This window comes from Bos taurus, chromosome X, assembly GCF_002263795.3.
Source record: "Bos taurus isolate L1 Dominette 01449 registration number 42190680 breed Hereford chromosome X, ARS-UCD2.0, whole genome shotgun sequence".
Classification (NCBI taxonomy): Eukaryota; Metazoa; Chordata; class Mammalia; order Artiodactyla; family Bovidae; genus Bos; species Bos taurus.
This window is the reverse complement of record NC_037357.1, coordinates 87,288,119-87,312,640: the sequence shown is the minus strand read 5'-3', so window position 1 is coordinate 87,312,640 and position 24,522 is coordinate 87,288,119. Positions and strand designations below refer to the sequence as shown.

At 53.2% G+C, this 24,522-nt stretch overlaps 3 protein-coding genes across 9 annotated transcripts in view; 1 reads left to right on the top strand and 2 right to left on the bottom strand.

Moving 5' to 3' along the window:
* The window catches only part of PPP1R3F (protein phosphatase 1 regulatory subunit 3F), a 16,413-nt gene extending 11,698 nt beyond the window's left edge, over nucleotides 1–4,715 (bottom strand). Inside the window, exon 1 of one of the 4 annotated variants that reach the window (XM_024987938.2) lies at nucleotides 4,349–4,715. Coding sequence is in view for 2 of the 4 variants with exons in the window: in XM_005228119.5 (XP_005228176.2) it covers nucleotides 3,249–4,237 (989 nt within the window). In the remaining 2 variants the exon portion in view is untranslated. Of the gene's footprint in view, nucleotides 1–3,248; nucleotides 4,296–4,348 lie in introns of those variants that run through there. The other 3 variants (XM_024987937.2, XM_005228119.5, NM_001193144.1) reach the window with 3 other exon arrangements.
* On the top strand, nucleotides 3,814–23,106 carry FOXP3 (forkhead box P3). Of its 3 annotated transcripts, XM_024987814.2 has the most exons (14): nucleotides 3,814–3,901; nucleotides 7,529–7,564; nucleotides 7,705–7,874; nucleotides 15,913–16,144; nucleotides 16,664–16,768; nucleotides 16,858–16,996; nucleotides 17,378–17,465; nucleotides 17,536–17,640; nucleotides 18,524–18,611; nucleotides 18,792–18,872; nucleotides 19,649–19,799; nucleotides 20,476–20,552; nucleotides 21,744–21,845; nucleotides 22,040–23,106. In XM_024987814.2, the coding sequence occupies exons 3-14, from the start codon at nucleotides 7,804–7,806 to the stop codon at nucleotides 22,187–22,189; spliced, it is 1,389 nt and encodes a 462-aa protein (XP_024843582.1). In that variant the 5' UTR covers nucleotides 3,814–3,901; nucleotides 7,529–7,564; nucleotides 7,705–7,803; the 3' UTR covers nucleotides 22,190–23,106.
* CCDC22 (coiled-coil domain containing 22) overlaps nucleotides 23,019–24,522 on the bottom strand; it is a 15,081-nt gene continuing 13,577 nt past the window's right edge. Inside the window, exons 14-17 of one of the 2 annotated variants that reach the window (XM_005228144.5) lie at nucleotides 24,247–24,342; nucleotides 23,972–24,031; nucleotides 23,817–23,891; nucleotides 23,019–23,387 (exon numbers count right to left, since the gene is read on the bottom strand). In XM_005228144.5, coding sequence (XP_005228201.1) covers nucleotides 23,274–23,387; nucleotides 23,817–23,891; nucleotides 23,972–24,031; nucleotides 24,247–24,342 — 345 coding nt within the window. In that variant the 3' untranslated portion in view covers nucleotides 23,019–23,273. The remainder of the gene's footprint in view (nucleotides 23,388–23,816; nucleotides 23,892–23,971; nucleotides 24,032–24,246; nucleotides 24,343–24,522) is intronic. The other variant, NM_001076016.2, reaches the window with a different exon arrangement.

The following is a 24,522-nucleotide window of genomic DNA, read 5'->3' as shown; positions in this document are numbered from 1 at the left end:
CTGGGAGCCTCAGTTTGCTCATCCAGAAAAGAAGGATCAAAACAGTCTTTCTCACAGAGAACGTTGAAAGGGTTAGATAAGACTGTGCACGCAAATACTCCGCAGGGTCTCTGCCAGATCTTGTTCAACAAGCCCTCCATCCCTGCCCCTCCCACCCAGTTCCACCACCAACCCTTTGACAACTTAGCACCAGTCTGCAGTTTTTGCCCTATTTGAACCTAGCACTGTGCCCAGCACATGGCAGGCCTTCAATAAATGCTTGCTGATGGGTCATCTCTAAGCCTGAGGGTTATCAGAAGCCTAGTCCAGCAACTTGAGGAATGCAGCCATTTCAGTTTCTGAGCTGTATCCCAAGGGCTAGCACAGACTTCTCCCATGCCCCAACATGATGTGGCTGTGCTGGTGCACAATAGGCCTGGAGCCAACACTTTCTGAATGGCAAGCCATCTATGACAGGGCTCCCGCAGAAGGCTAGCCCCTAAGATCCTCTACCATCTCCTAAGAGGGCTGGGTCGCAGGGAGTGGCTGTTCTTCAACAGCGCTCCATGTCACCGGCAGCACCCAGGTTTTAAAACAATAATAAGTTGAAATGTACTCGCCAAGAAAGCCACCGACCTACAAAGAAAATCTTATCACTGATCATCGCTGATCTTGCAGTGAGCACCAACCTCCCCTTTGCAAGAGCTGAGATCAAGATAAAGAAGCTATCAAAAGCCATCTGCCCACTTAAAATAATATCACAAGTCATGTTAGGAACCACAGACCTGGGGCCAGATACCAAAACAATTGTCTGAACGGGCCGCTTCAATTTCTCCTTAAAACCACCCATGTATTTTTAAAAGAAAAACACCCTCTCCACCCACCTTGGCCCTGCAAGCTTTTGATTTCTCTGTTCCCTTCCTTTCACACTCTAAAATGACCAAACTCTGCTACCCAAACTGTCGCGTCTTAGACAGAGCTCCCACGACAGCTGCCTGGGATGACGACTTGGGAAAACTGACAGAAATGAGGGTGATTCTGGGGCACTGGAACAACTCAATTATCTTGATCTAGGTGATGGTTTCACAAAGGCATACATATGTAAAAATCTATTGAGTTTTACACTTAAGATCAATAAAGAATAAAAAAGATAAAAGGAAAGCAAGACATGCTGGAAACACAGAAACACCAGGAGTAAAATGTAGAATTTGCCCGGAATCCTATCAGGCCTTCAAGAGGAACAGTAGTTTTTTAAAAGGTCCCTACCTCTCCTCCCTGGTCCTGTCACTCACTAGCTGAGTATACTTGAACAAGTTGGCTCACTTCTCTGAACTACCTCAGTTTTCCCCTCTGTTAAATGGGCATAATCATAGCATCTACAGCACACAGCATGCACAGTAGGACTAAAGAGAGAACAAACTCGAAGCTCTCACAGAGATCAGTAAATGCTGGCCACTGTCAATCTTTCGAAGCTGCCACTATGCTTCAGTTACCTTGCCCATGCTTGCTGCATCCAATCCAAGCACCAAAGTGACTGTCACATCCCTTTAGCAGATGGGAAAACTGAGGCTCACAGATGAAGAAACTGATGCAAGGCTACACAGCTGATGACAGGCAGAGCAGAGATGGGGAACAGAATCCAAGAAACCATCTGTGATTCCCTAAGTATTAATACTGACACCTATATGGCCCCACTAAAAGCCAGGCTCAGTTCCGAATGCTCTTACTTGTCTCCTGTGAAGCAGGTGCAATAATTATGTTTTCCAGATGAGAGTACTGAGGCACAGTGCAGTGAGATGAGTTGCCCAAGGTCACAAGGCTAATAGACAGGACCAGGATTTGAACTCAGGCACTGATGTCAGAATCCACTCACCGCTCAGCCTTGCTGCTTGCCCTGTTCAAGTTACTGTGAGGCTCACTGGTTGGTAAGTGGGTACTTGTCTGCTTGCTCACTTACCCAGGCACATCTGCGCACCAGACCCAAGCTAGACCTTTCAAACCACTCACAGCCTAAGACTTTGCCAGAATCATAAACATCTTGCTGCAGCCAGAGGCTTCTGATCAAGCATATACAAGATCCAAAAAGCATTTTCCCACTCCAATTTCCAGTCCTCCAAAGAGTGGGGAAATGCATGCATTTCCCACAAGTGCACAAAGAACCTACTTATCCCAGGTTAGACTTAGGTGGCTCCCCTCAAAATCAGGCCTAGCTGCTACTCTTGAAGAACTCGCGACTTGATAGGAGAATCTTACATCAAGACCTCCTGGGGTTAACGGGTTCATTCTCCCAGGACCTGAATGGTCCGTCACAGGTGGTACAGCAAAAACAAAGATCAAGAGCTTCCAGTCCAGGCCCATCTGGTTCTGCCTCTGCCAGAGGCACTGCTTGCCTGTGAAAGCAGGGGCGCAGCCCCTCAAGTCCACAGGAGATATCAGACTATATTAGAGCGAAGCAGGAAAGAGTGCACAGGCTTCAAGGTCAGACATGGCTGAACTGGAAAAGCCAGGCACCATCACTTCCTCAACCAGTTTCTCCCTCTGGAACCCTGGCCTCCTGCTCCATCAAATGGGGATCAGATTCCCCGCCTCCCACTGGCAACGCCCTTGGTCCACACTACCATATCACTGCAGTTCTCTTCACTCCAGCACATTATCCTTCATTCATACCAGATACATTTCCAGCTCAGGACCTTTGCACTTGCTGTTCTCGCTCCCTAAAACACCCTTGCTCCCGTCATATGTGCATAGCTATTCCTCTTTATCATTCAGAGCTCAGTTAAAACAGCACCTCCTCAGAAAGTCCTCCCTGTTCCCTTTTCTACAACCCCCCCGTATCTGTACATAACTCTTTACCAGCATCCAGGATTCACTCCCTCAAAGGCCCTCCCCAAACATCCTGCCTAAAGCAGCTATTCCCTCCCAAACTATCCCCCTACTCTATTTTACTTTTCTCTCAGCAGTTAATCTTATCCTATGTATCTTATATACCTGTGGGTTTTTTTCAAACCATGCTTATAAAAGCTTGTATGAACCTTGAGGGCAGGGAAGATGTCTGTCTTGTTCAGGGCTTTACAGTGGACCTCAATAAATCAATGAAACCCCAGTAATTAAAACACGGCCTAGCACATGTTTGGTCTCCATTACTCTTTGACTAACTGACTGAACGTGCCCTCCTCCCTGTCCTGGACAGGCCTGAGGGTTGTTGGAATGCTTGTCCTCCATCCTAAACACAGCCCTGCGTTGGCGGAGGTGGCGCTGGCAGACATTACCTGCGCCTCATCGGCTTCATGCAGCTCTTCAGCTGCCTGGCCTCAGCCTCCACGGGGCCCTGGCACTCGGGCTGTGGCTCCAGCTGCTGCTGCTGGAGCAGCCCTTCAGCATCAGTGGGTATGGGAGCGGGTGCAATCCGGAGCAGAACTGTGTAGTTGCGGCCGTGGTTGTTGGCCCAGAAAGTGCCCTCGGGGGTCTCATAGCGCACCACGAAGTCCAGGCGCGCCCCATCGCCCGCGCCCTCAGCAAAGGGCAGCTGGAAGGCAAAGCGGTCAGTGCGGCCACCGTCGTCGGGCGAGGAGGCGGACACCTGGCCAGGGCCCAGGCCAAGGCCCAGATCCAAGATGGGATCTCCTGCTCCTGGTCCTCCCGCTCCTGCCCCCGGCGGGCTGCGTGGGACGTAGCGTGCTGGGTGGTCGCAGAAGGAAGCCCAGCCGTCGTGTGAGGCCCGCACGTGCACCACCTTCTCGAAAGAGCGGTTCAGCACGCGGACCAACCCTCGCAGCACTGGCGGGCGCCCCCCAGGCACCCACACCCCGGCACCCCCGGGGACCGCTCCGGGAGGCGGCAGCAGCGCCTCCAGCTCCACCATGACGCGCCCCAAGCGCTCCAGACGGCCCGGCGCGGGCGGCAGCGAAAATGTGGGCACCAGGTAAAACCCCCCGCCAGCGGGAACGGGGCACAACGGCGAGGGCTCGGGGCAAGCCTCCTCTTCCTCCTCCCCTTCATCCCCATCCTCGCCATCGTCGTCCTCAGCCCCGCCGCCGTCACCATCTTGCCCGGCCGCCGCCGCCATCTTGCCCGCCCCGGGCCCGCCCCACGGCCGGTAGCGGCGCAGCTGCGCCAGCGGCAGCCCCAGGGCCTCGTCGGCGAACAGCACCCTCCGCGGGGCCACCGCTGCCTCTACTGAGGTGCGGGGCTCGCCCGAGGCCAGCGAGGGGGGCGCGGGATGCCGCAGCGGGGGCTCCACAGGGGCCGTGCGCGCCATATTGGCGGCGGCGGCGGCACCGACGGCACCGGCAGCGGGACCGGCGGGGGCAGGGCCTGAAGGGGCGGGCAGCCAATGGGAAGGCCAGCGCGGGGGAGGGTTACGACTCACGGGGGACGTAGGCGGTGAAACGAAGACAGGTATAGCGGAGAACCAATGGGGATCCGCGCATGCGTGACGTAGGCGATGAAGTTCGTGCAGGGGAAGCACACAACCAATGGGGATGCCCGAGAGTGGGCGGTGTACGAGGCGGGATGATCGAGGAATCAATGGAGAGGCCTGGATGCGTGGGGGGTGCGGGCCCGGGATGAAGAGAGCAGACGTAGGATAGCTAATGGGGAAGTGTGAGCTGGGGTGGTTGGGAAAATGGAATGGCTACAGGCGATGGGGCAGCAGGGAGCGAACAGAAAGGCCAGAAAAGTAGGAGATCCGTAGGTTGCGTAGGTAGTGGGACGGAAGAGAGAGACAGCGAAGAGCCAATGGGGAGCCGCGCGCCGGTGATGTAAGGAAGGATGACGATAATAGCTGCAGTGAGCCAATGGAGAGTCTTGTAAGTGTGCACTACGCCTTTAAGGGGCGGTGCCAGGGCAGACGTAACCAATAAGGAGGCTAAAAAAGATGAACAGGAGGTGGTGTCAGCAGCCTCAGCGGGGAGGGGAGGGGAAGAGCCAATGGGGTGGGCGATGAAGGAGCAAGGAAGAGCTGCCAGGTAGCCAATGGGGGAGCCAGAGTGAAAGCAGTTGAGACCGCAAAGGGCAGTGCTAGAACGGGATGAACCAATGCCGAAGCCAGAAAGTGTAGAAGGACCCGGAGGCGGGACTGCAAAGAGCAGAACCAACTGGGATGTTTTAGGTGTTGTGAAGAAGATGAACAGCCAATAAGGAGGCCAGAGAAGAGGACAGTGCGTAGGCCGCCTGAGCTGTAGGGTGATCAGGCCACTGATCTGTAGAATGTAGGCAGCCCTTAGGAAGAGTACACCTCTGACGGATGAATTTCAGTTCAGTTCAGTTCAGTCGCTCAGTCGTGTCCGACTCTGCGATCCCATGAATCGCAGCACGCCAGGCCTCCCTGTCCAACACCAACTCCCAGAGTTAACTCAAACTCAGTCCATCGAGTCGGTGATGGATGAATTTACGTTCTCCTTAATCCTCTGTGACTCCCTGTTGCCCCAAGAGTGTGAATGCCCAGAGCCCCTGAGACCTAGATTGCATCCTCATGTGAAACCTAAGAAGGCACAACGGACCTCTCCTGTCGCAGTTACTGGGCCTGCTCGACCCAGCTCCGAGCCTTTCCTTGAGCTGTACCACTAGCCAAGAATGCCCCTGATTATCATCTTCAGTATTCTCCAGACTTGGCATCATTCTTGAGTGAATGGCCAAATGAGAGTCAGAGCTTTATGGGGAAGATTAGCTTTTTCTAACTCCAGCTCAGAAACACTGAGTGATAACTGTATGCATCCAGGAGTTGGTTGAGCATGTTGGCAGACATTGACTAATGTAATCACAAACCAGAGCCCTGTCTTTCTTGCCTGACTCAAACTCCACACCCCTCAGTGGCCTCAGCTCCCTTCTTTCTGTCTCGGTCTCTACTCCTACTGTTCCCTCCTCCAAGAGTACTGCTCCTTGGTCATCTAATGAACTCCTCTCACTCCCCTTCCACTCTTACTTTGAAACCCTGCCTCCTGTGGGAACGGAATTGTAGCTTGTGTCCACTGAACATGACATGTTCTCCCTCCATCCTGGGAGGATTTTTCTGAACACCCACTGTATGGAAGGTTCTGACTCACAACATCCCTAGGAGAAAGGCAGTTCTCCCGGCGGGCTCCCCTCCTCAGGTCTGTGTCCAGGATAGGGTCATGGGCCAGGAACTAATATGTTTAGTTGCAAATAACAGGGAAACCCACACAAAATAATATGGGCTTAAACAAGATAGAACTTTTTTTTTTCTCACCTAAAATTTCAAGATGTTAAGTAGTCCAGGAAGTCCTTCGTCTGTGTCCTGGCCTGGCCTAAGACTGTCATCCTTCAGCAAATCCTGTCAGCTCTCCATTTGCTATATTTCCCAAATATGCCCTCTCCCACTCCCTCCACTGCCAGCACCATCATCAGTCACATGGATTACTGCAGTAGCCTTTCTCTCACTGATGCCTCTGCTTCCACCCTCACTCCTACAGTCCATTCTACACTCAGCAATCAAAAGGATCCTGTTAAATCCTATGACAGTTCACATCTCTCCCCTGCTCACAACCCTCCCATGGCCTCCTGCTCATTCAGTAAAAGCCAAAGTCCTTACCATGGGCTATAAGGTCCTGTATGGTTCAATGCCCCTCCCCCCGTCCCCTGTCTTACCTCAGCTCCTACCCGTTTCTCTCACTTGCACCACTCTAACCACACGGACCTCCTTGGTATATTTTGAGCAGATCAGGCACACTCCCACATCAGGATCTTAGCACTGGCTATTTCCTCTGGAATTGCTCAGATATCATCTACATGACTCCCCCCTCACCTCCTTCAAATCTTTGTCAAAGGCCCACTTCTCTGCAGACTTTCGCCAGCCTCTCTATTTAATCCTGTCCCCTCTCCCATAGAAGCCTCCTCTGCGAGAGGATGTAGTCCAGTGCAGAGAGGTGGTGACCCTGACCTCTGCCCACTTGACCCCTTGGTCCTCGCTGTGCACGAGTCCTGGCCCCCAACAGCAGCAGCATCACCCCTCACTCAGCCTTCTCCCTCCTTTTCTGGTGCTCCTCTCACAGAGTGAGAGGAAGGGTAGGGGCCCTGTGGGGAGGATGCAACCCACACCTTGGACTCTGAAAGGGAAAAAAGAGCCCCCTCTCTCAGGAGGGAACAGGTCCTGGGGCAGGGAATGGGGCCTCAGCTTCTAGAACTGACCTGGTTTACAGTTATATAGTTCAGACCCCCCAAGTCCACAAGGAGCAAGGGACATCCGTAAAGTCAGACTCCTTCCTGACAAGCCCGTTCCTCACCCCATCTCTTGCTCTTAACCACATGCCACATCTTTTAAGCTCCTGCTGTATGCAGGATCCCTGAAGGCCTCCAGCCTGAGACCTTACCCCACTTGGTGCCTCCCCTGGCTGCTCGGCACACATGGGCCATCTTTGGGTCTCAGACATATCTTACCACCTCAAACGCCTCAACCAGTGAAATTGTTTTGAACTAATGGTAGGGAGATTTGGTTTTTTTTTTTTTTTTTTTCTTTATTGTTGTTGGCTTTTTTTTTTTTTTTAGGTCTTTTTTCTCTATTCACTTTTTTTTTTTTCTTGTCTTTACAAAGCCAGGCCACCAGGCCCCTCTGCACTTTTCCAGAAAGGTAAGTCTGAGTGGAGGAAAGAGGCTCTCCTTCTTTTGAAAACTTGAGAGGGAATGGGGAGAAAAAGAAGTGAAGGGGTTGGGTCTTGGACAGGAGGTTTATACCATGTGAATAAGCTCTTCCCAATTTCTGTTCCCCAGGCCTGAAGCCAATCTTGCAGACGGGTTGGAGTAGACATTGGATGGCAGAACCCTAGGCTCTGCAGGGCACTGGAGTGCTAAAGGCAGAGAGTCTCAGCCATGGCTTATCTGGAGAAGCCCGAGGGCTGCTCACACCTGTTGAAGATTGATTGGAGGGAAAGCTCACTGAGGTGAGGAAATGCAGCCACCAAGTCTTGGACAACCTGAAACCTTCAAGCCCCCCGAAGAATCTCCAAATCTCAGAACCTCCCTGTCATTGCAGCCTAGAATTTAAAACGTGAGACCATTGTGCTCAAGGAAACATGGGGGTTTCAAACTCCACCACTGATGGGACACAGGGCCCCTATTCACCAGCTCTGTGATCCCAGGCACATTGCCGGACTACCTCATGTCTCCGTTTTCCCGATATGTATAACCGCCATGATGACAGATGGATCTCCAAGGGCTGTGGTGAGGATTGAACATGATTAGTTGTGAGAAGTGTTCAGTGCTGTGCCTGGCACATGGAAAATCTGAGATAACTATCAGCTATAGGGATGATGGTGGATATTTGGAATACTAAATCCTTAGAAACTGGGATTTGTCAGAGTAGAAAATTACAAAGGCTGAGGGCCTCAGAAGCATCAGAACATGATGTACCTGACCATGAGAAGTTTGGTGTCCCAACGGGCCTCTCCAGGCTTTGCGAGGATGGATGTATTAATACTGGGGTCTGGTTGGGACCTTCCTGGTAGGGCAGCCTCTGGGTCAGAGTTCTCAGGCCTGAGATATAATGAGGCAAGACTTTTCTCCCTTTCCTCATTCAGTGATGTTCAGTGGATTCTGGGAGTGATTCCCAGACTCTTGGATTCTGTGAATTGTGCGGGGGTAGGGAGGGACTCCCTGCATTTTTTCTCGGTAAATTAACTTCTATGCCCCTCAGTCTCAGAAGATGGGTTGCAAGAATGTCCAGAGCTCCTCATCCTTGGGCAGTAAGAGCGTGATGACCATGTCAGTTCCACTTAAGGGTAAACAGGCCTGGACCACAGCAAGGCCTCTGGAAATGCAACCCTATTTCATTTATTTCCCTGGCATTTCCCATCCATGCATAGCCTGTAGTTCGTCTCTCCCTTTCCTCGGAGACCCTCACATATGCCTTCACTCATGGGGTGGCATCTCTACTTGCCTGAGAAGCCCCTGTGATTTATTTGAGTTCTTTTCCCTTTTTTTCTAACTCTACACAATTGTTTTAAAAACTGTGGTTTCTCATGAGCCTTGTTATCTCATTGATACCTCTCACCTCTGTAGTGAGGGGAAGAAATCATATTTTCAGATGACTCGTAAAGGGCAAAGAAAAAACCCAAAATTTCAAAATTTCCGTTTAAGTCTCATAATCAAGAAGAGAAGAAACAGAGCAAGCGAGTGAGAGAGAGAGAGAGAAGAAAAAAACTATGAGAACCCCCCCCCACCCCGTGATTATCAGCGTACACACTCATCAAAAAAAAAATTGGATTATTAGAAGAGAGAGGTCTGTGGCTTCCACACCGTGGTTTTTCTTCTCGGTATAAAAGCAAAGTTGTTTTTGATATGTGACAGTTTCCCACAAGCCAAGCTGATCCTTTTCTGTCAGTCCAGTTCACCAAGGTGAGTGTCCCCACTCTCCCCCACCAGATGTGGGTACAACGGAAGAGACGACAGTGAGGTAGGCATTGAGGGGATCGGGGGCCCTTGGGGACTGTCAAGACGCACACAGCTCCTGTGGTCCTGGTCAGGTAAGGTATTATTTACAGTAATAATAGTAATAACAAACGCCAGAAGACTGATAGATAAGCACTTAATCAGTGCTGAGGCAGAGGCAAAGATAAATAAATGGATCAATGAGTGGATGGGTAAGATATTTTAAATATATCAACTGCCAATCTTTATGAATTGCAGAGCTTTGAACAACTTGAAATACTATCCAGGTAAAACTGGAAATTTCAATTACGTCTGTGGCATCTCTTCGGCTCTTCTCTCTTGATACCTCCCATACCTCTCTGTCTCGTTCTTTTTATGTTTCTCTGCCCCACTCTTTTTCTGTCTTTTCCTGGAATGCACACTCTCCATCCCTCTGTCTCTCTCTGTCTCTGACCATTTCCCCTGTTGCTGTCTCCTCCATCTTGACCACACTCCGTCTGTCTCCTTTCCTCCGTCTCTCCCACCACCTTTCCTATTCACTCATCTTGCCTTCTCCCTGCCTGCCTCCCCACACCCCAAAGTCTAGCACTGAACTTTGTACAGTTGGTGGTTAATAACAGTGTGTTAAATAACGTTGAGAAGGACATTTACATTTTACAAGAATGAGCTTCAATTCTGTTTGCCCTGATCAAAAGAGGAGTTGGGTTGGGCTGAGCCCTTAACATGAACTTGTGCTCGCACCGCATGATGAGAGCCTCCTGGGGGGCACTTCACACCATTGTCAACCATGGTTTAGCTGCAGGGTCATACCCTTAGGACCTGGTGTGTGTATGTGTGTGTGGCCAGGATCCATGTCCAGTAACAGAGTAGATCATTCAGGCTCCGTGTGATTTTGTCTCTGCAGGCTTAGCAAGTGCTCACTGAGTGTTAACTGTTAGTATTTTTTTTTTTAACCAAATTAGAATCATGCTATCTGGCTATCTGTTGATTTTGTTTCTGCTTTATTCAATGAATAGGAGCATTTTTGTAGGTCACTGAAAAATGTTTCAACATAAAATGATCTTTTATAACTGTCCAGACTATCTTCACTTTGGTGTGAACCACGGCTGGTTTAACCAAGTGCTGATTTTTGGACATTCAGGTTGTTTCTAGTTTTTCCCATAATCATCCCTGATTAATCCCTCGAATTCCTACAAGTCGAGTGGCTAGGGCAAAGGGTTTGTGCATTTTTAAGGTTTCTGACCTTTTCTACAAATTGTTCTCCCAAAACGTTGTCCTGTTTTATGTTCCCTCTACTTGAGCTAACCATGGGTGGGTATTATCATTTTTTAGTCCTTTCCCAACATAACAGGTAAGAAAAATATTACCATGTTGTTGAAATTTGCACCTTTTGATGATACTGTTTGTTGACCATTCATGCTTTTTCCCCCCCAGTTGTCTGGTCATGTCCTTAGTCCTAATAGGGTGTTCATTATTTTAATTTATTGATGTGTCACAGCTCTTTATATAAAAGGATATTAACCTTCTCTCAGCCATACATATACAGCAAATATTCTCTCTCAATTCATCATTTGCTGAAGTTGTTTTTCTATTTCTGCTGTTTTGTGATGCTTATGATGTTTTTATATTGTCAACGAGGTTAGTCTTTTCTTCTGTGGTTACTGTCTCTGGTTTTATGCTTAGAAAGTCCTTTCCCACTTGAAAATGAGATAAATGTTCACCTGTGTTGGCTTTTCTTCTCTTTTATGGCTTCATTTTTTCCATTTACTTTAGAGGTTAAGAGTGTGGGTATTGGAGCCAAACTGTCTGGGACAAACCCAACCTCAGCCCAAGCAATCTGTGTGATTTTTAGCCAGGCATCTAACCTCTCTATACCTCCATTTCCTCATTGGTACTGTGATGGTTATAATAGTACCAACCTCAAAGGGTGGTCGCAAGGATTAAATCTCTGAACCTTCTTAAATGCTTAGCATAGGGCCTGGCATACAATAAACCCAAGATCAATATAGGATATTATTATTTATCCCTTTAATGGATCTGGAATTTATTTTAGGGTATATGATGAGGGTGACATTTCACACTAGGCAGGGAGGGGTTGGTGGGAAAATGGACTGGTCAGTCATTAACTTTATTGTCCCCTTAATTATCCCAGAAACATTTGTTAAACAGTCTCTTTCAATGTCTCCTGGTTTGAAATGCCACGTGCCACATTCATCACAACTCCATTCCCTGTAGATGTTTTTGAGCTCAAATACATGGTCTGTATTTGAGCTTTTCCCCTTCTGTTCCCCCTCAGTGTCTCTTCTGGTGCCAGGGCCACAGCATTTTGTGATTGTTGCTCTTCGCTACAATGTAGCACCCACTGAAAGCCCTGGCGCCTTGCCCTTTGTTATTCCTTTGTTATTGTGGAATAACAAAGGATCAGTTCCTCCAGCTAGAGACCAACAACTGTTCTTACTTGGAGCATCTCTTTCTCTGTCTCTCTCTGTCTCCCTCTCTCTCTTTCTCTGTCTCTTGCTGTCTCTCTTGTCTGTCTCTTTGTCTCTCCCCATCTCCCTGTTTCTGTCTCTCTTGTTCTCTGTCTTTGACGTTCTGCTCCTGTGGGTTCCTTGCTCGTCCTCACTGTCTCTCCTCTCTCAGTATCTTTCTCATTCTCTTTGTTTCTCTCTCCGAGTGTCTCTCTCTGTCCCACCCCATGTCTCTCCCATCTCTCTCTGTAGCTGTTGTCCTCTGGGTCTCTCAATTTGCCTATGTCTGTTTCTGTCTCTCCTTGTCTCTCTGTATCCCGGTCTCCAGCTATTCCCCTGGATAGAAGGGCAGTATCGAATCAAAGGGCTGCAGACACCTAGCCGCTCACCCAGACACAGAGCGCAAGGCCCCTGGCCCTCATCCACTCCATACCCCTCCCCTTCCCAGCATACAGAGGGGGCAGATTGAGGCCGGGAGATGGGCAGGAAGACTCCATGAAGCCCTCACAGAGACACAGTGGCAGAGCTGAGACCCGAGCTCAGATCCCGAGACTCTCAGAGGGGCCCTGGCTCTGTCTCTCTCCCCAACCGTAGGCCTCAGACTACTCCTCGGCACCCATCACAGGCACGGGGGACCCTGGGCTGCCTCCCATCTGCTGCCATTCTCCCTTCAGCCCTCTCACAAGTTGGACCCTCAGGGTCACAGTGTGGGGCCAGCCTCACAAGAGCTAGGCTGGGTGGGGTCCCAGGGCCCCATGAGTCAGGAAGCCTCATGGCCAGAGGGTGGTGATACTAGAGGGACATCAGTCGGTCTGTTTGTGAGTCTGGCTGTGGACAGGGCTCAGCCATGTCCCCAGAGTTGGCACTGGTCCCTGGGACTCTATCCTGGAGCCCCTCCAGAGAGCCTGATGGTGCACTCTCTACTGGCAAAGACCAGGGCCTTTCCTGCTCCCACCATGAGGTCCTAGCCAAAGGTGTGCTGGCCTCAACGTCCCCTTCCTTCCCTCCCACATCTCTGGCATAGTGGCTGTGAGTCTGGGAGCTTTGTCCCAGAATGGACAGGAAGACAGACCCTTCACGGGTCCATCTACTGGTCACTGACATTTCATTAAGCATTTAGTACACATTAACTTTGGAAGATGGGTACTATTATTGTCTAAATTTACATTTGAGCCTGAGGAATGTTACAGCTGGTTAGTGTCAGAGCCTGGTTCCAGGCTGGGGGAAGCAGAGGATGATTCTGACCTTCCTGCTTTCCCAGAACTTAGGAGGGAGGCCGAGGGGAGGCTTGCTGCAATTCCAGGCCTGGTAGGCAGGAGGCACTGTGAACTTCAGGAAGTTCCAGTGAATTTGGGCACCAGGGACGTAGGCCTTCACATACTGAGAAGCTGAGCCCATGGACCCCACAGAGTCTGTGGGTTCGAGATTCTGGGATCGTTTGAATCTAAGAAATAATGTTCTATGATTCTAAGGTTCTGGCATCGTACCATTTGAAGACTCCGAGGGCCCCAGTCTCTGTGGGGTCTACATGGCGCTCCCCAAGCGTCTAACCTTGGGCCTCTCCATGGCCCAAGAAGGGCCAGGTCTACAGGGCCCAGGGCTCGTCATGGTGGCCAGATGGACGTCACTCACCACATCCGCCAGCACCCACATCACCCCACCTGGGCCAAACCAGCTGCAGGACGGGATGGCCAATTCTCGGAATGAAACCCGTGGGGTGGGGTACCTGCCCCCTTCTTTTCCTCCTTGGTACTGATGAAGCCCAGTGCATCCGGCCGCCATGACGTCAATGGCAGAAATATCTGGGGAAGTCGGGGGCTGTGACAGCAGGGCTCAGATGCAGACCCCGATACGAAAATACAATCTGTGTCCCAGAAACATCCTCCATGTGGCTTCTGAGAAATAGTCAGAAAGGGACGCCCCAACAGACAATGCAGGAAGCCGGCTGCCCAGTCTGGCCCTCCAGGTACCCCACCACCAGACAGACCATATCCACGGCCCCTTTCTGAGAATGTATCTATGCTGCCCTGACTCAGGTGGTTCCAGATGTATCTGGGGAAGTGGTTTCTTATATGCTCTGGCCAAGGGTCCAGGCAACTGGAGAACCGACCACAAGCTAGCCTTGTGGACCAGGCCAGAGCGCTGGGAAACATTCATGCATCCACCAAAACCGGTATTGGTTTGCTCAGGTCTTCTGTGACAAAGTACCACAAACTAGGTGGCTTACACCACAGAAACGGTTTGTCGCACAGTTCTGGAGGCCAAAGTCCGAGATCAAGGTGTCGGCAGGGGTGGTTCCTCATAGGGGTATGAGAATCTGTTCACGCATCTTTCATAGCTTTGGATGGTTTGCTGGCAGCCTGATGTCCCTTGGCTTGTTCAAGCCTCACCGTGATCTCTGCCTGCCTTCATCCACTCATTCATTCACTCACGTCTTCAGGGTCTTCGACAGTCTCTCTGGCCCTTGTTCTGAGCCTCCACAGACCCAGGCTCTTAATTCTCAGGCAGTAATGCCCTAAGCCCCTGAAAGACTAGGGGTTTAAATACCTGGATTCTTACCCCTACTTCCTTCAGCACCATAGCTCTGACACCCGCTGACAGCAAAGAAAAAAAGGAGCTACTGCCCCCTCAGAACCCTCCCTTCTACTCCCCAGGTCTGCTCTCAGCAGCTCTGTGCCCATCCCAGTGCTGTGGGGTGAGACTGGGACATGAACACACACACAGACACACACACACTTTCTGGAGAAAGTAGAGTTCTCAAGTCACCATGGGGCTGTGGGACACTGTACCTGGTTAGCCACTTCCATAGCATGGAAGTTGGACTTGGCAGTCCCTTCCAGTTCTGGCTTCCTCTCCGACTTGGATTACATGAATCTGAGAAACCAAGGCCCTGCCCATCAGAGAGTGTAAGGTTCTGGAGCCATTTAGGAGAACTTTCTGGACAGGGCTTTCTGGATAGGAAAAGGAGCAAGCATTCTGGGTAGGTCGAATAGCATGAGCAATGGCTGGGAGGCAGGCCTGCAAAGCAGAGACTGGGGTAAACTCTGGTGGGAGCCAAGTCAAGGAGCTTGTACCAGCCCTGGCTCAAGAGAATCTGTATTTCCTCTTTTCTGGTACCTGCCCTGCCAGCTCCGTGCAGGGTGGGAGCATGGAGATGATCTTAGAGATGCCCGTCTAAGCTCCAGACTTCTTCACTCAGCTCCTACCCGGACTTGCCACTTGCACATCTAATGCCAGACTTTCCATGTCCCTCCACACCTGGATCATGACCCCCTACCCTGCTCCCCCATGTCTCCCCCATCCCAGGTCATGTCAGCTCTGTCCCTCCAGCTGCCCAGCTAACACCCATAAGTCACCATGACCCTCCCTCTCTCACCTCCCACATCCAAGCTGCCATCCAGTTCTCCTGACTCCACCTTCAAAACATAACTCAGCATAACTCACCACTTCTCACCATATCCACTGCCATCAGCCTGGTCTGGACTGTTGCTTGCCTGGACTATTGTAGTAGCCTCCTCACTATTCCCCCTACTTCTGCCCTCACCTCCCTAGAGCATCCCCCTCTTACAGCAGCCAGAGGGATCTTTTGACTCCGTGCCCCCCTCTTACTCCCAGATATGCCCAAGTCACTGGGGTAACAGTGCTCCCAGGAGAAAATCAGAACCCAGTCCTAGCAGGGTCAGCAAAAGTTGTGTGGCTTGTACCCAGTTCTGGGAGGACAGGAGGGCGGAGGTTTGAAGTCCACCACTCAAGTGCTGAAATCTACCCTGACTGAAGCCCCCAAAACCAGCCTGAATTCCCCAGCAGGGTTGTGCCAGTGTGTGCGGGCAGGCTGTGTACTCGGTCTATGTATGTCTGCACGGGGGGTGTGCTTTGAGCCATAGTAGGCACACCTGTGTCCCTGACACCAAGTATGTGTGTACACAGGCACACACATGTGACCAGAGCTGGGGTCCCTTTGGGACAGTCCCTGGCCAGTGCCTGCTCTGACCAGAGGGGGTGTCCACATGGTTCAAACAGTTGAGTGTTTCATACACGCACAGCCCAGCACACATGTAACTTCCTTCTTCTTGTGTCCCTGCAGCCTGCCCTTGAACAAGGACCCAATGCCCAACCCCAGGCCAGCCAAGCCCTTGGCCCCTTCCTTGGTACTCAGCCCATCCCCAGGAGCCTCGCCCAGCTGGAGGGCTGCACCCAAGGCCTCAGACCAGCTGGGCACCAAGAGCCCAGGGACAACTTTCCAAGGCCGGGATCTCCGAAGCGGGGCCCACACTTCCTCTTCCTCCTTGAACCCCATGCCACCATCACAGCTGCAGGTAAGGCCTAGGGTCCAGGATAGGGCAGGCAGGGTGGGGCACCTGGGCCTACAGGTGCCGACCTTTACTGTGGCACTGGGAGGGGGGGCCCAGCTGGGGCACAGGAAGTGGTTTTCTGGGTCCCAGGCAAGTCTGTGACTTATGCAGATGTCACAGGGCCAAGAAAGTCCCCACATAGCAGGTCTCAGAGATTCGAGGCTCTCACCAACCTCCCAACCCATATCTCAGGAGAGGAGACCCCATCATCGTCCCATAGGCATAGCCGTGTGTGTCTCCACCCCCATTTGACAAAGGGCTGGGGGCCCACAGAGGTAAGGTGACGGGATGGAAGCCAGCTCCGAAACTTACTAGCTGGCTTGACCTTGAAACAGTCACCCAGTCTCCCTTAGCCTCAGTTTCCACATATGTAAAATGGAGATGGTCATAGTATCCAGTAGGCAGGGTTGTAGTGAGGAGTATAGGGATTAGACATGTAGAATGAGCATAAGGATAGCATGTCACCCACCTGCCTTCCCCCAGATGCCCACAGTACCCCTTGTCATGGTGGCACCCTCCGGAGCTCGGCTGGGTCCCTCGCCCCACTTGCAGGCGCTCCTCCAGGACAGGCCACACTTCGTGCACCAGGTACCAGCTCAGCACGGGTAGGGAGGGTGGAGCAGGCGGGAGAACTGGGGAGGGGACCAGGTTGAACCACAGCCCTCATGTGCCCCCAGCTCTCAACGGTGGACGCCCATGCCCGGACCCCTGTGCTGCAGGTGCGCCCACTGGACAGCCCAGCTATGATCAGCCTCCCGCCACCCACTGCTGCTACGGGGCTCTTCTCTCTCAAGGCCCGGCCCGGCCTGCCACCTGGTAACACTGTACCCCACAGTTCCACAGAACCCCAGAGCCCCCAATCCTTGAACTAAAGCAGTGTGGGCTGCTGAATCACGGCCCTCGGGGGGCCAGAGGGGTCAGGTCTTATCATCTTGGAAACTCCAACCTCTCAAAAATGTCAGAATCTTAAAGACGCAGAATGTCAAAATCCCAGAACCACAGATCTTTTGCAGTTAGTCGAAATGTCAGCACAGTCTTTGAGCTGTTCTACAGAAGCTTTGGAGGTTAGGGACCACAGAGCCCCCTGGGAGTCTGGGCCTGCTAAACTCAGGGGGGGGTCGGAAGCTCAAAACGAGAGGCCTGGTCGGGGCCAAGCTTCAGAGCCTGGCACCCAGAGGTGCCCTGTCCCCCCTGCAGGAATCAACGTGGCCAGCCTGGAGTGGGTTTCCAGGGAGCCAGCACTGCTCTGCACCTTCCCAAGCCCCGGCATGCCTAGGAAAGACAGGTCAGTGCACAGGGCTGGGAAGGCTCCCTGCCCTGCCACACCCGCCCCTGACACTCTTTGTCCCCCCTAGCACCCTTTCGACTGTGCCCCAGGGCTCCTACTCACTGCTAGCAAATGGCGTCTGCAAGTGGCCCGGATGTGAGAAGGTCTTCAAGGAGCCAGAAGACTTCCTCAAGTGAGTGAGCTGGGCCCACCAGGCCCATTCTGGTCCAGGGGTGGGGGTCAGTTTGTGGGAGGTCTGGGGGTGCAGGTTTCAGCTCACGCCTCATCCTGATAGGGAGTAAGATGAAAGAGGCAAAAGCTGAGACTGTGGGTTCAGAGCCTGACTCCATCACTCATGGGCTCTGATCTTGGGCAAATTACTTAGTTTCTCTGAGCCTCAGTTTCCTCATCTGTATAATGGGGCATCACAATAGAGGTGTGTGCTGATTGCCTCCATTTTACAGATGAAGAAATTGAGGCCAGCGAGGTTGTGTCTTGATCAAGATCACCCAGCTTCTGAGTGATAGCCAGCCTCCAGAATCCACACTCCTAACTGCTTTGCCCTGCTACCCTGTCATGCCAACACACCAGCCTGATTTTATTGATCCCTGAAGTCCCAGATCCTCACAGTGGCTGTTGCTGCCTCCTCTCAGCCCCATCACACACACACACACATACACACTCTGTTTCTCTCTCTCTGTCTCACACCCACCCCCTTCTCCAACCATACCCAACTATCAGTGGCAACTCAGTGCATCCTGTCTTCACAACCAGGCCTTTGGACAGGCGGTCCTCTCCATCTGGAATGCCTTTCCCACTCTCACTTACCTGGCCCGCTCTCAGCTCACTACCCATCCATCATCATCTCCAGCACCCTGGCCATAGAGTAGATGCCAAGTGGCATGCATTGAAGGAATGACAGGTGTGAGAGGGAGACTGAGGTCAAAAGAGGGGAGGGAGGCTGAGACTCTGAAGAGACCTTCCTCCCAGAGAGTCTGAGCCCTTTCCCCTCAGAATGTTGAGCCAGAAGGCTTGTCCCACCATGGTCACCTGCATGGACTCTTCCCCCTACCCAGGCACTGCCAGGCAGACCATCTCCTGGATGAGAAGGGCAGGGCGCAGTGTCTGCTCCAGAGGGAGGTGGTGCAATCTCTGGAGCAACAGGTGATGTGGGGGTGTGGTAAATGGTCAGTCCACCCCATGCCAGGAGCCAAGCTCACCCAGGAAGGGGCCTGGCCTGAAGGAAGGAAGGGGGCAGGGCACTCCCAGGGAAGACCACAGCCCGGGCAAATAAGTGGAAGAGAAAGAGTGGGTCGAGGCCTCACTCTGTGCCTGTCCTCACAGCTGGTGCTGGAGAAGGAGAAGCTGGGTGCTATGCAGGCCCATCTGGCCGGGAAGATGGCCCAAACCAAGGCTCCATCTGCGGTGAGCCACCCCAGACCCCACAGGTGGCACGGACGGCTGGGCAGTGGGAGAGGCTCCTGCAGGGTGCAAGGGACCTATCCTTGCACCCAGGTCCTGGGATCTCTGGGCCCCTGTCCCCAGCTCCAAACACATCCAGACCTGGGAATCTGTCACTTTCTGCTTACAAACTCTCTGATCTTAAGATCCCCAGACATCACGATCTTGAGTTTGCAAAGCAACAGCAAATCACCCAACACTGAACACAGACCACGTGCTGCTGGCAGAACCACCTATATAACTCACAGGGCCTGGTGCAAAATGAAATCACAGGGCTCGGATTTCAAAGTGATGATTGCAGAACATTAAACAAAGTGCCGGGCCCTGGGCACCTGCAGTGATCATATAGCCAGCCCTGGGTGTCAGGCATTGTTTCTGAGCACTTTGGTGATGTTACCTTATTTAATTCCTCATGATGCCTGTGTGAGGTATTACTATCATCTCTACTTCACAGTTGAGGAAAATTGAGGCCAGGGAGGCTTAGGTGACTTCCTCAAGGTCCCAGTTGGGTGGCAGAAGAGCCCAATTCCAATTCAACCCTAGCTTGTGGCCCCATCACTGGTGCTCTACACCCATTTGTCCACACCTCCACTCTAATAAATATGGTTTGTGCTGCTTCGTCGGATTCCACATCAGAGTGGAATTGAGGACGCCCTTGCTTTTGTTAATAAAAACATTTATTTAAAACTAAAGTGGAAAGTTTAAGCCTCTGGGTCACCAGCCCCTCCCTCTTCCCCCAGGCATCATCTGACAAGGGCTCCTGCTGTATCGTAGCCACTGGCACCCCAGGCACCACCGTCCCAGCCTGGCCAGGACCCCAGGAGGCCCCCGATGGCCTGTTTGCTGTGCGGAGGCACCTCTGGGGCAGCCATGGAAACAGCACATTCCCAGGTAAGGGTGGTGCATGTCCTACACGGTGCCCCCTGACCCCTCATCTCCCTAACTGGTACAAGGTTGGGGACCACTCTCCCCTGCCACTGCCACCCAGCCTTTGGGAAATGGCAACTGCTTGCAAAAGCTTCCTCTCTGGAATTCCATGGCCTCCAAGCCCCCATTGTGGTCTCAGATGTCTAGCCCTGTCTTCCCTGGAGGTTGGGACTCACTCACTCTGAGCTTCAGCCACTCACTCTATTTGGTCATCAGGAGGGAGAGAGCTAGCTTAATAATTCCCAGGGACTCTTTGTCTCCCCACCACCAAGAAAAAGCAGGGTGACTTGCTGAGCTCCCCAATCCTCTGCCATCCACAAGGTCTGGGCTATGGGTTTAACAGGGATCAGGGCCTTTGAGTGCCCTCCTGGCCCCGCCACTTAACCAGTTACATCCCTTTGGTGTGGAAGTTACTACTTTTAAACCTTGGGAAGAATAAGCCCTATAGTGGTGGGAGCAGTGTAAAGAGGAAATGGTATCATTTACGTAGAGTGCTTAGCCAACAGTGATTGTGATCCTGGAAAGCGGTGTACACGGTGGGATTTCAGGCATGCAGACTCGACAGCTGGTGGAGAGCAGAGGGTGGAAGAGGGAGTGAGGAGTTCCCAGATGGCCCCTGATCCCTCCCCACCTCTTGCAGAGTTCTTCCACAACATGGACTACTTCAAGTTCCACAACATGCGGCCCCCTTTCACCTATGCCACCCTCATCCGCTGGGTAAGCGGGGTGCCAGGCTGAGGAGAAGGAAGAGAGGGCTGGGGTGGAGGACCTTCCCCTCACCAAACACCCTCAGGGGGCCTCCTGTGTGAACAAACCCATGCCTTAGATGTGATTCCCCATCTACACCCCAAACCCACACCTCAACTGCTGTCCAAGCCATGGCAAGCCAAGAGCCGGCCCTAAATCCACCCCTTTCCTAACGACCACCTCAACCCCATGCCTAACTGCCTCCTGGGCCTATAAATAGCCCCCAAACTAATCTGATCTCTGCCCCTTCCCCTATGCCCACCTCAGGTTCACCCTAACTCCTTCCTCAGCCCTGACGTACCCTAGTCTGTCAAGACATCCCCCTGCTAGACCCCACCCCTAACCCCTTCCCACCTCACCCCATCCCAACCCCTTCATCTTAATCTCCCTAATGCCTTCCCCAAAGCTTCACCAGATCCCACATGGACCTTCATCCCAGGCCCACACCTAACCCTACACAACACCACTCATTCACCTGCCTCACCCCATCCAAACCCGGAGGCTCACTGCAGCCATGATCACCGACCCCTGACGCAATTCCATTCCTAAATCCCAGCAGATCAAATTCCCAGACCCTCAGCCTCACTCCACACCCAATCCCATCCCTGATCCTTAAATGACCACACACAGTCAAGACCTAACTACAGTCCAGACACACAAAATAACTAGGCCCATCTCTGCCTCCTGACCTAATGCTACACGTCATCCCACCCCTCACCCCTTGACTCACCCCACCTCATCCCCAGCCTGACCCTTAACCAGTCACTTATCTGACCTCTAACTCTGCTGGGCCCTTTACTCCTTCCAAACCCTAACTGTACCCCACCCCTGGCCCTTAAACTTCCTAAACCCTGAAATCTCACCCTACCCCCATCCCAAGAGCTCCAACTCCACCCCAGAAATTTAACTTCACTCCAGCCCTGACCCTGAACCAGAAGCAACTCCAACCTCAGCCCTGATCCTTCACCTAACCCCATCCCAGCCCCACCCTCACCCCACTTCTAACCCTGTCTCTGACCCGTCACCCCTCACTATCTCCCTCCCTTCCCCTGTCCCCACAATTCCACCCAGGTCAGAGGCCAGCCCAAGGTGGGCCAGTGCCCCTGTCAGGCTGCATTTGGGGGAGCAGCTCCCCTCACCCCCACACTCCCTAACCTCCAGGCCATCCTGGAGGCTCCTGAGAAGCAGCGGACACTCAACGAGATCTATCACTGGTTTACACGCATGTTTGCCTTCTTCAGAAACCACCCAGCCACCTGGAAGGTGAGCTTCTTTGGACGGGGCAGTGGCTGGGAGGGCCTCAAATGCCACCACAGGTGGGCCTGGGAGGGGGCTTGGAGGCGTGTTGGGAAAGGGCAGGAGGTCAGTTTGGGGTGGGCACTGCTGGCATCAGTGCATGGCTGCCTGATCCCCCCACCCCCTGGCCCTGGCCCGGCTGGCTGGTCCTCCTTGCACAGAATGCCATCCGCCACAACCTGAGCCTGCACAAGTGCTTCGTACGCGTGGAGAGCGAGAAGGGGGCTGTGTGGACCGTGGATGAGTTTGAGTTCCGCAAGAAGAGGAGCCAGAGGCCCAGCAGGTGTTCCAACCCCACACCTGGCCCCTGATCTCAGAGCCAAGAAGAGAAGGGAGGACAGGGGAGGGGATCGAAGTGGCTGGGGGCAGGGGTGACCAGCCCTGGACATGCCCGCAGGGACCAAGAAGTAAGGTGTGCACTGTCCTGCCAGTCAGGGACCCCACTCCCCAGCTGACCGCCCTCTTGGATCACATGCTCTGCACCAAGGATGCTCAGAGGGACCCCAGGCCCAGCCCTGCACCCACTCCCCAGCCCCCTGCGATGGGCTCTTCAGCCAAACTGAGACTTCACAGTCACACACACAGCCTGCCTCAGTCACTCTCACAGATGACCTTGGAGCTGGAAAAGGACACATAAGAGTCACAATCCTGTCCCCTGGACTCGATGCAAACCCCCAAAACATGAAGAGCCTGCCTCAGTACACTCACACCACCTCAAGTTTGCAGTCACACAGTCACACCCACACACAGTCAACCCACGTCCCCCAAAGCACATACCCACAGCCGGCTTCCAGGCCCACAGGTGCGGTGTCACATGAGGCAGGCCCTGACAACAGCACAGCAGCAGCATTGGGACCTTCAGGATGTCAGGTTCCAGAAAGCCACCCAGACGCATGCACGCAGGTCACACACGGTAACGCGTGGCTCCCGACACACATGCTTGGTCACACAGACTCTGAACTCACCAGCACGTCTCATGTGCACATGCACACCCACACAGCACCCCGAGGGGCCTCTGGAGTCCCAGGCAGACGCCCAGGGCTACACACACCAACTCACCAAATGTATCCAGCGTCTCACCTGCCACCCACCCCTCCCCCACCCTGAGCCCTGCACCCTCTTCCATGCCTCAGCTTCGACTGCAGACAGAGCCCCTCATTTATTTGAGATCCAAGACCCCAACCCCCGCCCCGTGCCCTTCACAATAAACTGAAGCCAAGCTCCCACACTCTGGATGACTGCCCCAGATAAGGGTCGGGGTGAGGTGGGCGAGGCTCTGGGGCCAAGGCTGCAGCAGGAGGAACCCAATGGTAATCAGAGGGCACAGCGAGGGCCAGTGCCGCCAGCACTCCACATCCCTGCCTGAGGCCGGGGGCAGACCTCTGGTGGGGCTACTCAGGCCTCGCGGACCCGGCCCAGGAGCCCAGCGTTCTCCTGGCGAAGGGCTCGGTAGTCCTCGCGGATCTTGTCCAAGTTGCTGAGGGTCTTCTTGCCCATCTCCGTCTCAATCTAAGGCAATGTGAACCACAGCCCTTTAGCACACAGGGCCCCCTTCTCAGTTCCTGCTTGCCGCCAACACCCCACTGCAGCCACTCAGGGCCCCACTGTGCTCCTCCCACCCCCTGCCCCAATAACAGCCTGCTCTGTCCCACCACCAGGCCTTAGCAGATGTCACCCATCCACCTGAAGCATCCTTGGCTGCGTGGCAGGATCACCCAGCCCATACTTAAGCTGAAGCCTCTGCCAATGGCCCTGGAGGCAGGTATGAGGACCCTCAGGACGGAAGGCGGGGGTCAGAGCAGGCCACTGGGCAGTTCCAGGTCACACAACCAGTTACTAATGGGCAGGGCTAAGACCCCAGCCATTGGCTAGGTCTGGTCCCACAGCCTCTCTGTCCCCCGGCCTGCCTTGCTGAGCCCTCCCACCCCCTGGCCTTACCTGCTCCTCCAGGTCTCGAACCTCCCTCATGATCGTGCCTGTGTCCTCGATGGTCTGGATAAGCTGGCTGCAGTTCTGGGGACAGCAGGAGTGGAAGGCTTACACCCAAATTTGTCCCCTCCCCAGCCAGCCCCCAGGCACACTTCTCCCCTCACCTCATGCAAGGCAGCTAGATACTTGTAGGCCTTCCGAACAGCATCGTCCTTTTTGGCATCCTGATGAAACAGGGGATCTTGAAGGTGTCAGTGGGCTGTCCTGCCCCACTCCCACCCCACCCCCACCTTCCCCCAACAAGGCCACCCATTTCCACTCCTCTGACTTCACCTTCCATGGGGCAAAGCCAGGCGCAAGCATCACTGTAACTATGAGACTCACACCTGGTCCAGGCCCACCCACCCCACCCCTGCACCCAGCCCAGCCTGCCCTAAACCTTGAACACAAGTTCATCAGTCACTGCAAACGTCCGGTCCAGCTTCCCAGACAGAGAGTTGATTTCCTTCTGAAGCTCCTTCGTGTCAGACAAGATCTGGCAGAGACCAGGGTACCCGTGAGCCCATGTCTGGGACAGGCAGCCAGCCAGCTGAGGCCATTCATATTCATGCTGTCACATCTAGACAGGCTCAGGGGTGGCTGGAATGGACTATGTGGGGCTGTGCTGTGCCAAGTATGGCCAGATAGCTCTGCCTTCCATAGGGTGTAAGGTCCC

What these genes read in the sequence shown, in the direction of transcription:
- FOXP3 (XM_024987814.2), top strand. Translation starts at nt 7,804, where the DNA reads ATGGCTTATCTGGAGAAGCCCGAGGGCTGCTCACACCTGTTGAAGATT. An exon ending in GAGCCAGAAGACTTCCTCAA is followed by an intron (nt 17,641 to 18,523) that starts GTGAGTGAGCTG and finishes CCCCCTACCCAG; the next exon opens with GCACTGCCAGGCAGACCATC. An exon ending in TGGAAACAGCACATTCCCAG is followed by an intron (nt 19,800 to 20,475) that starts GTAAGGGTGGTG and finishes CACCTCTTGCAG; the next exon opens with AGTTCTTCCACAACATGGAC.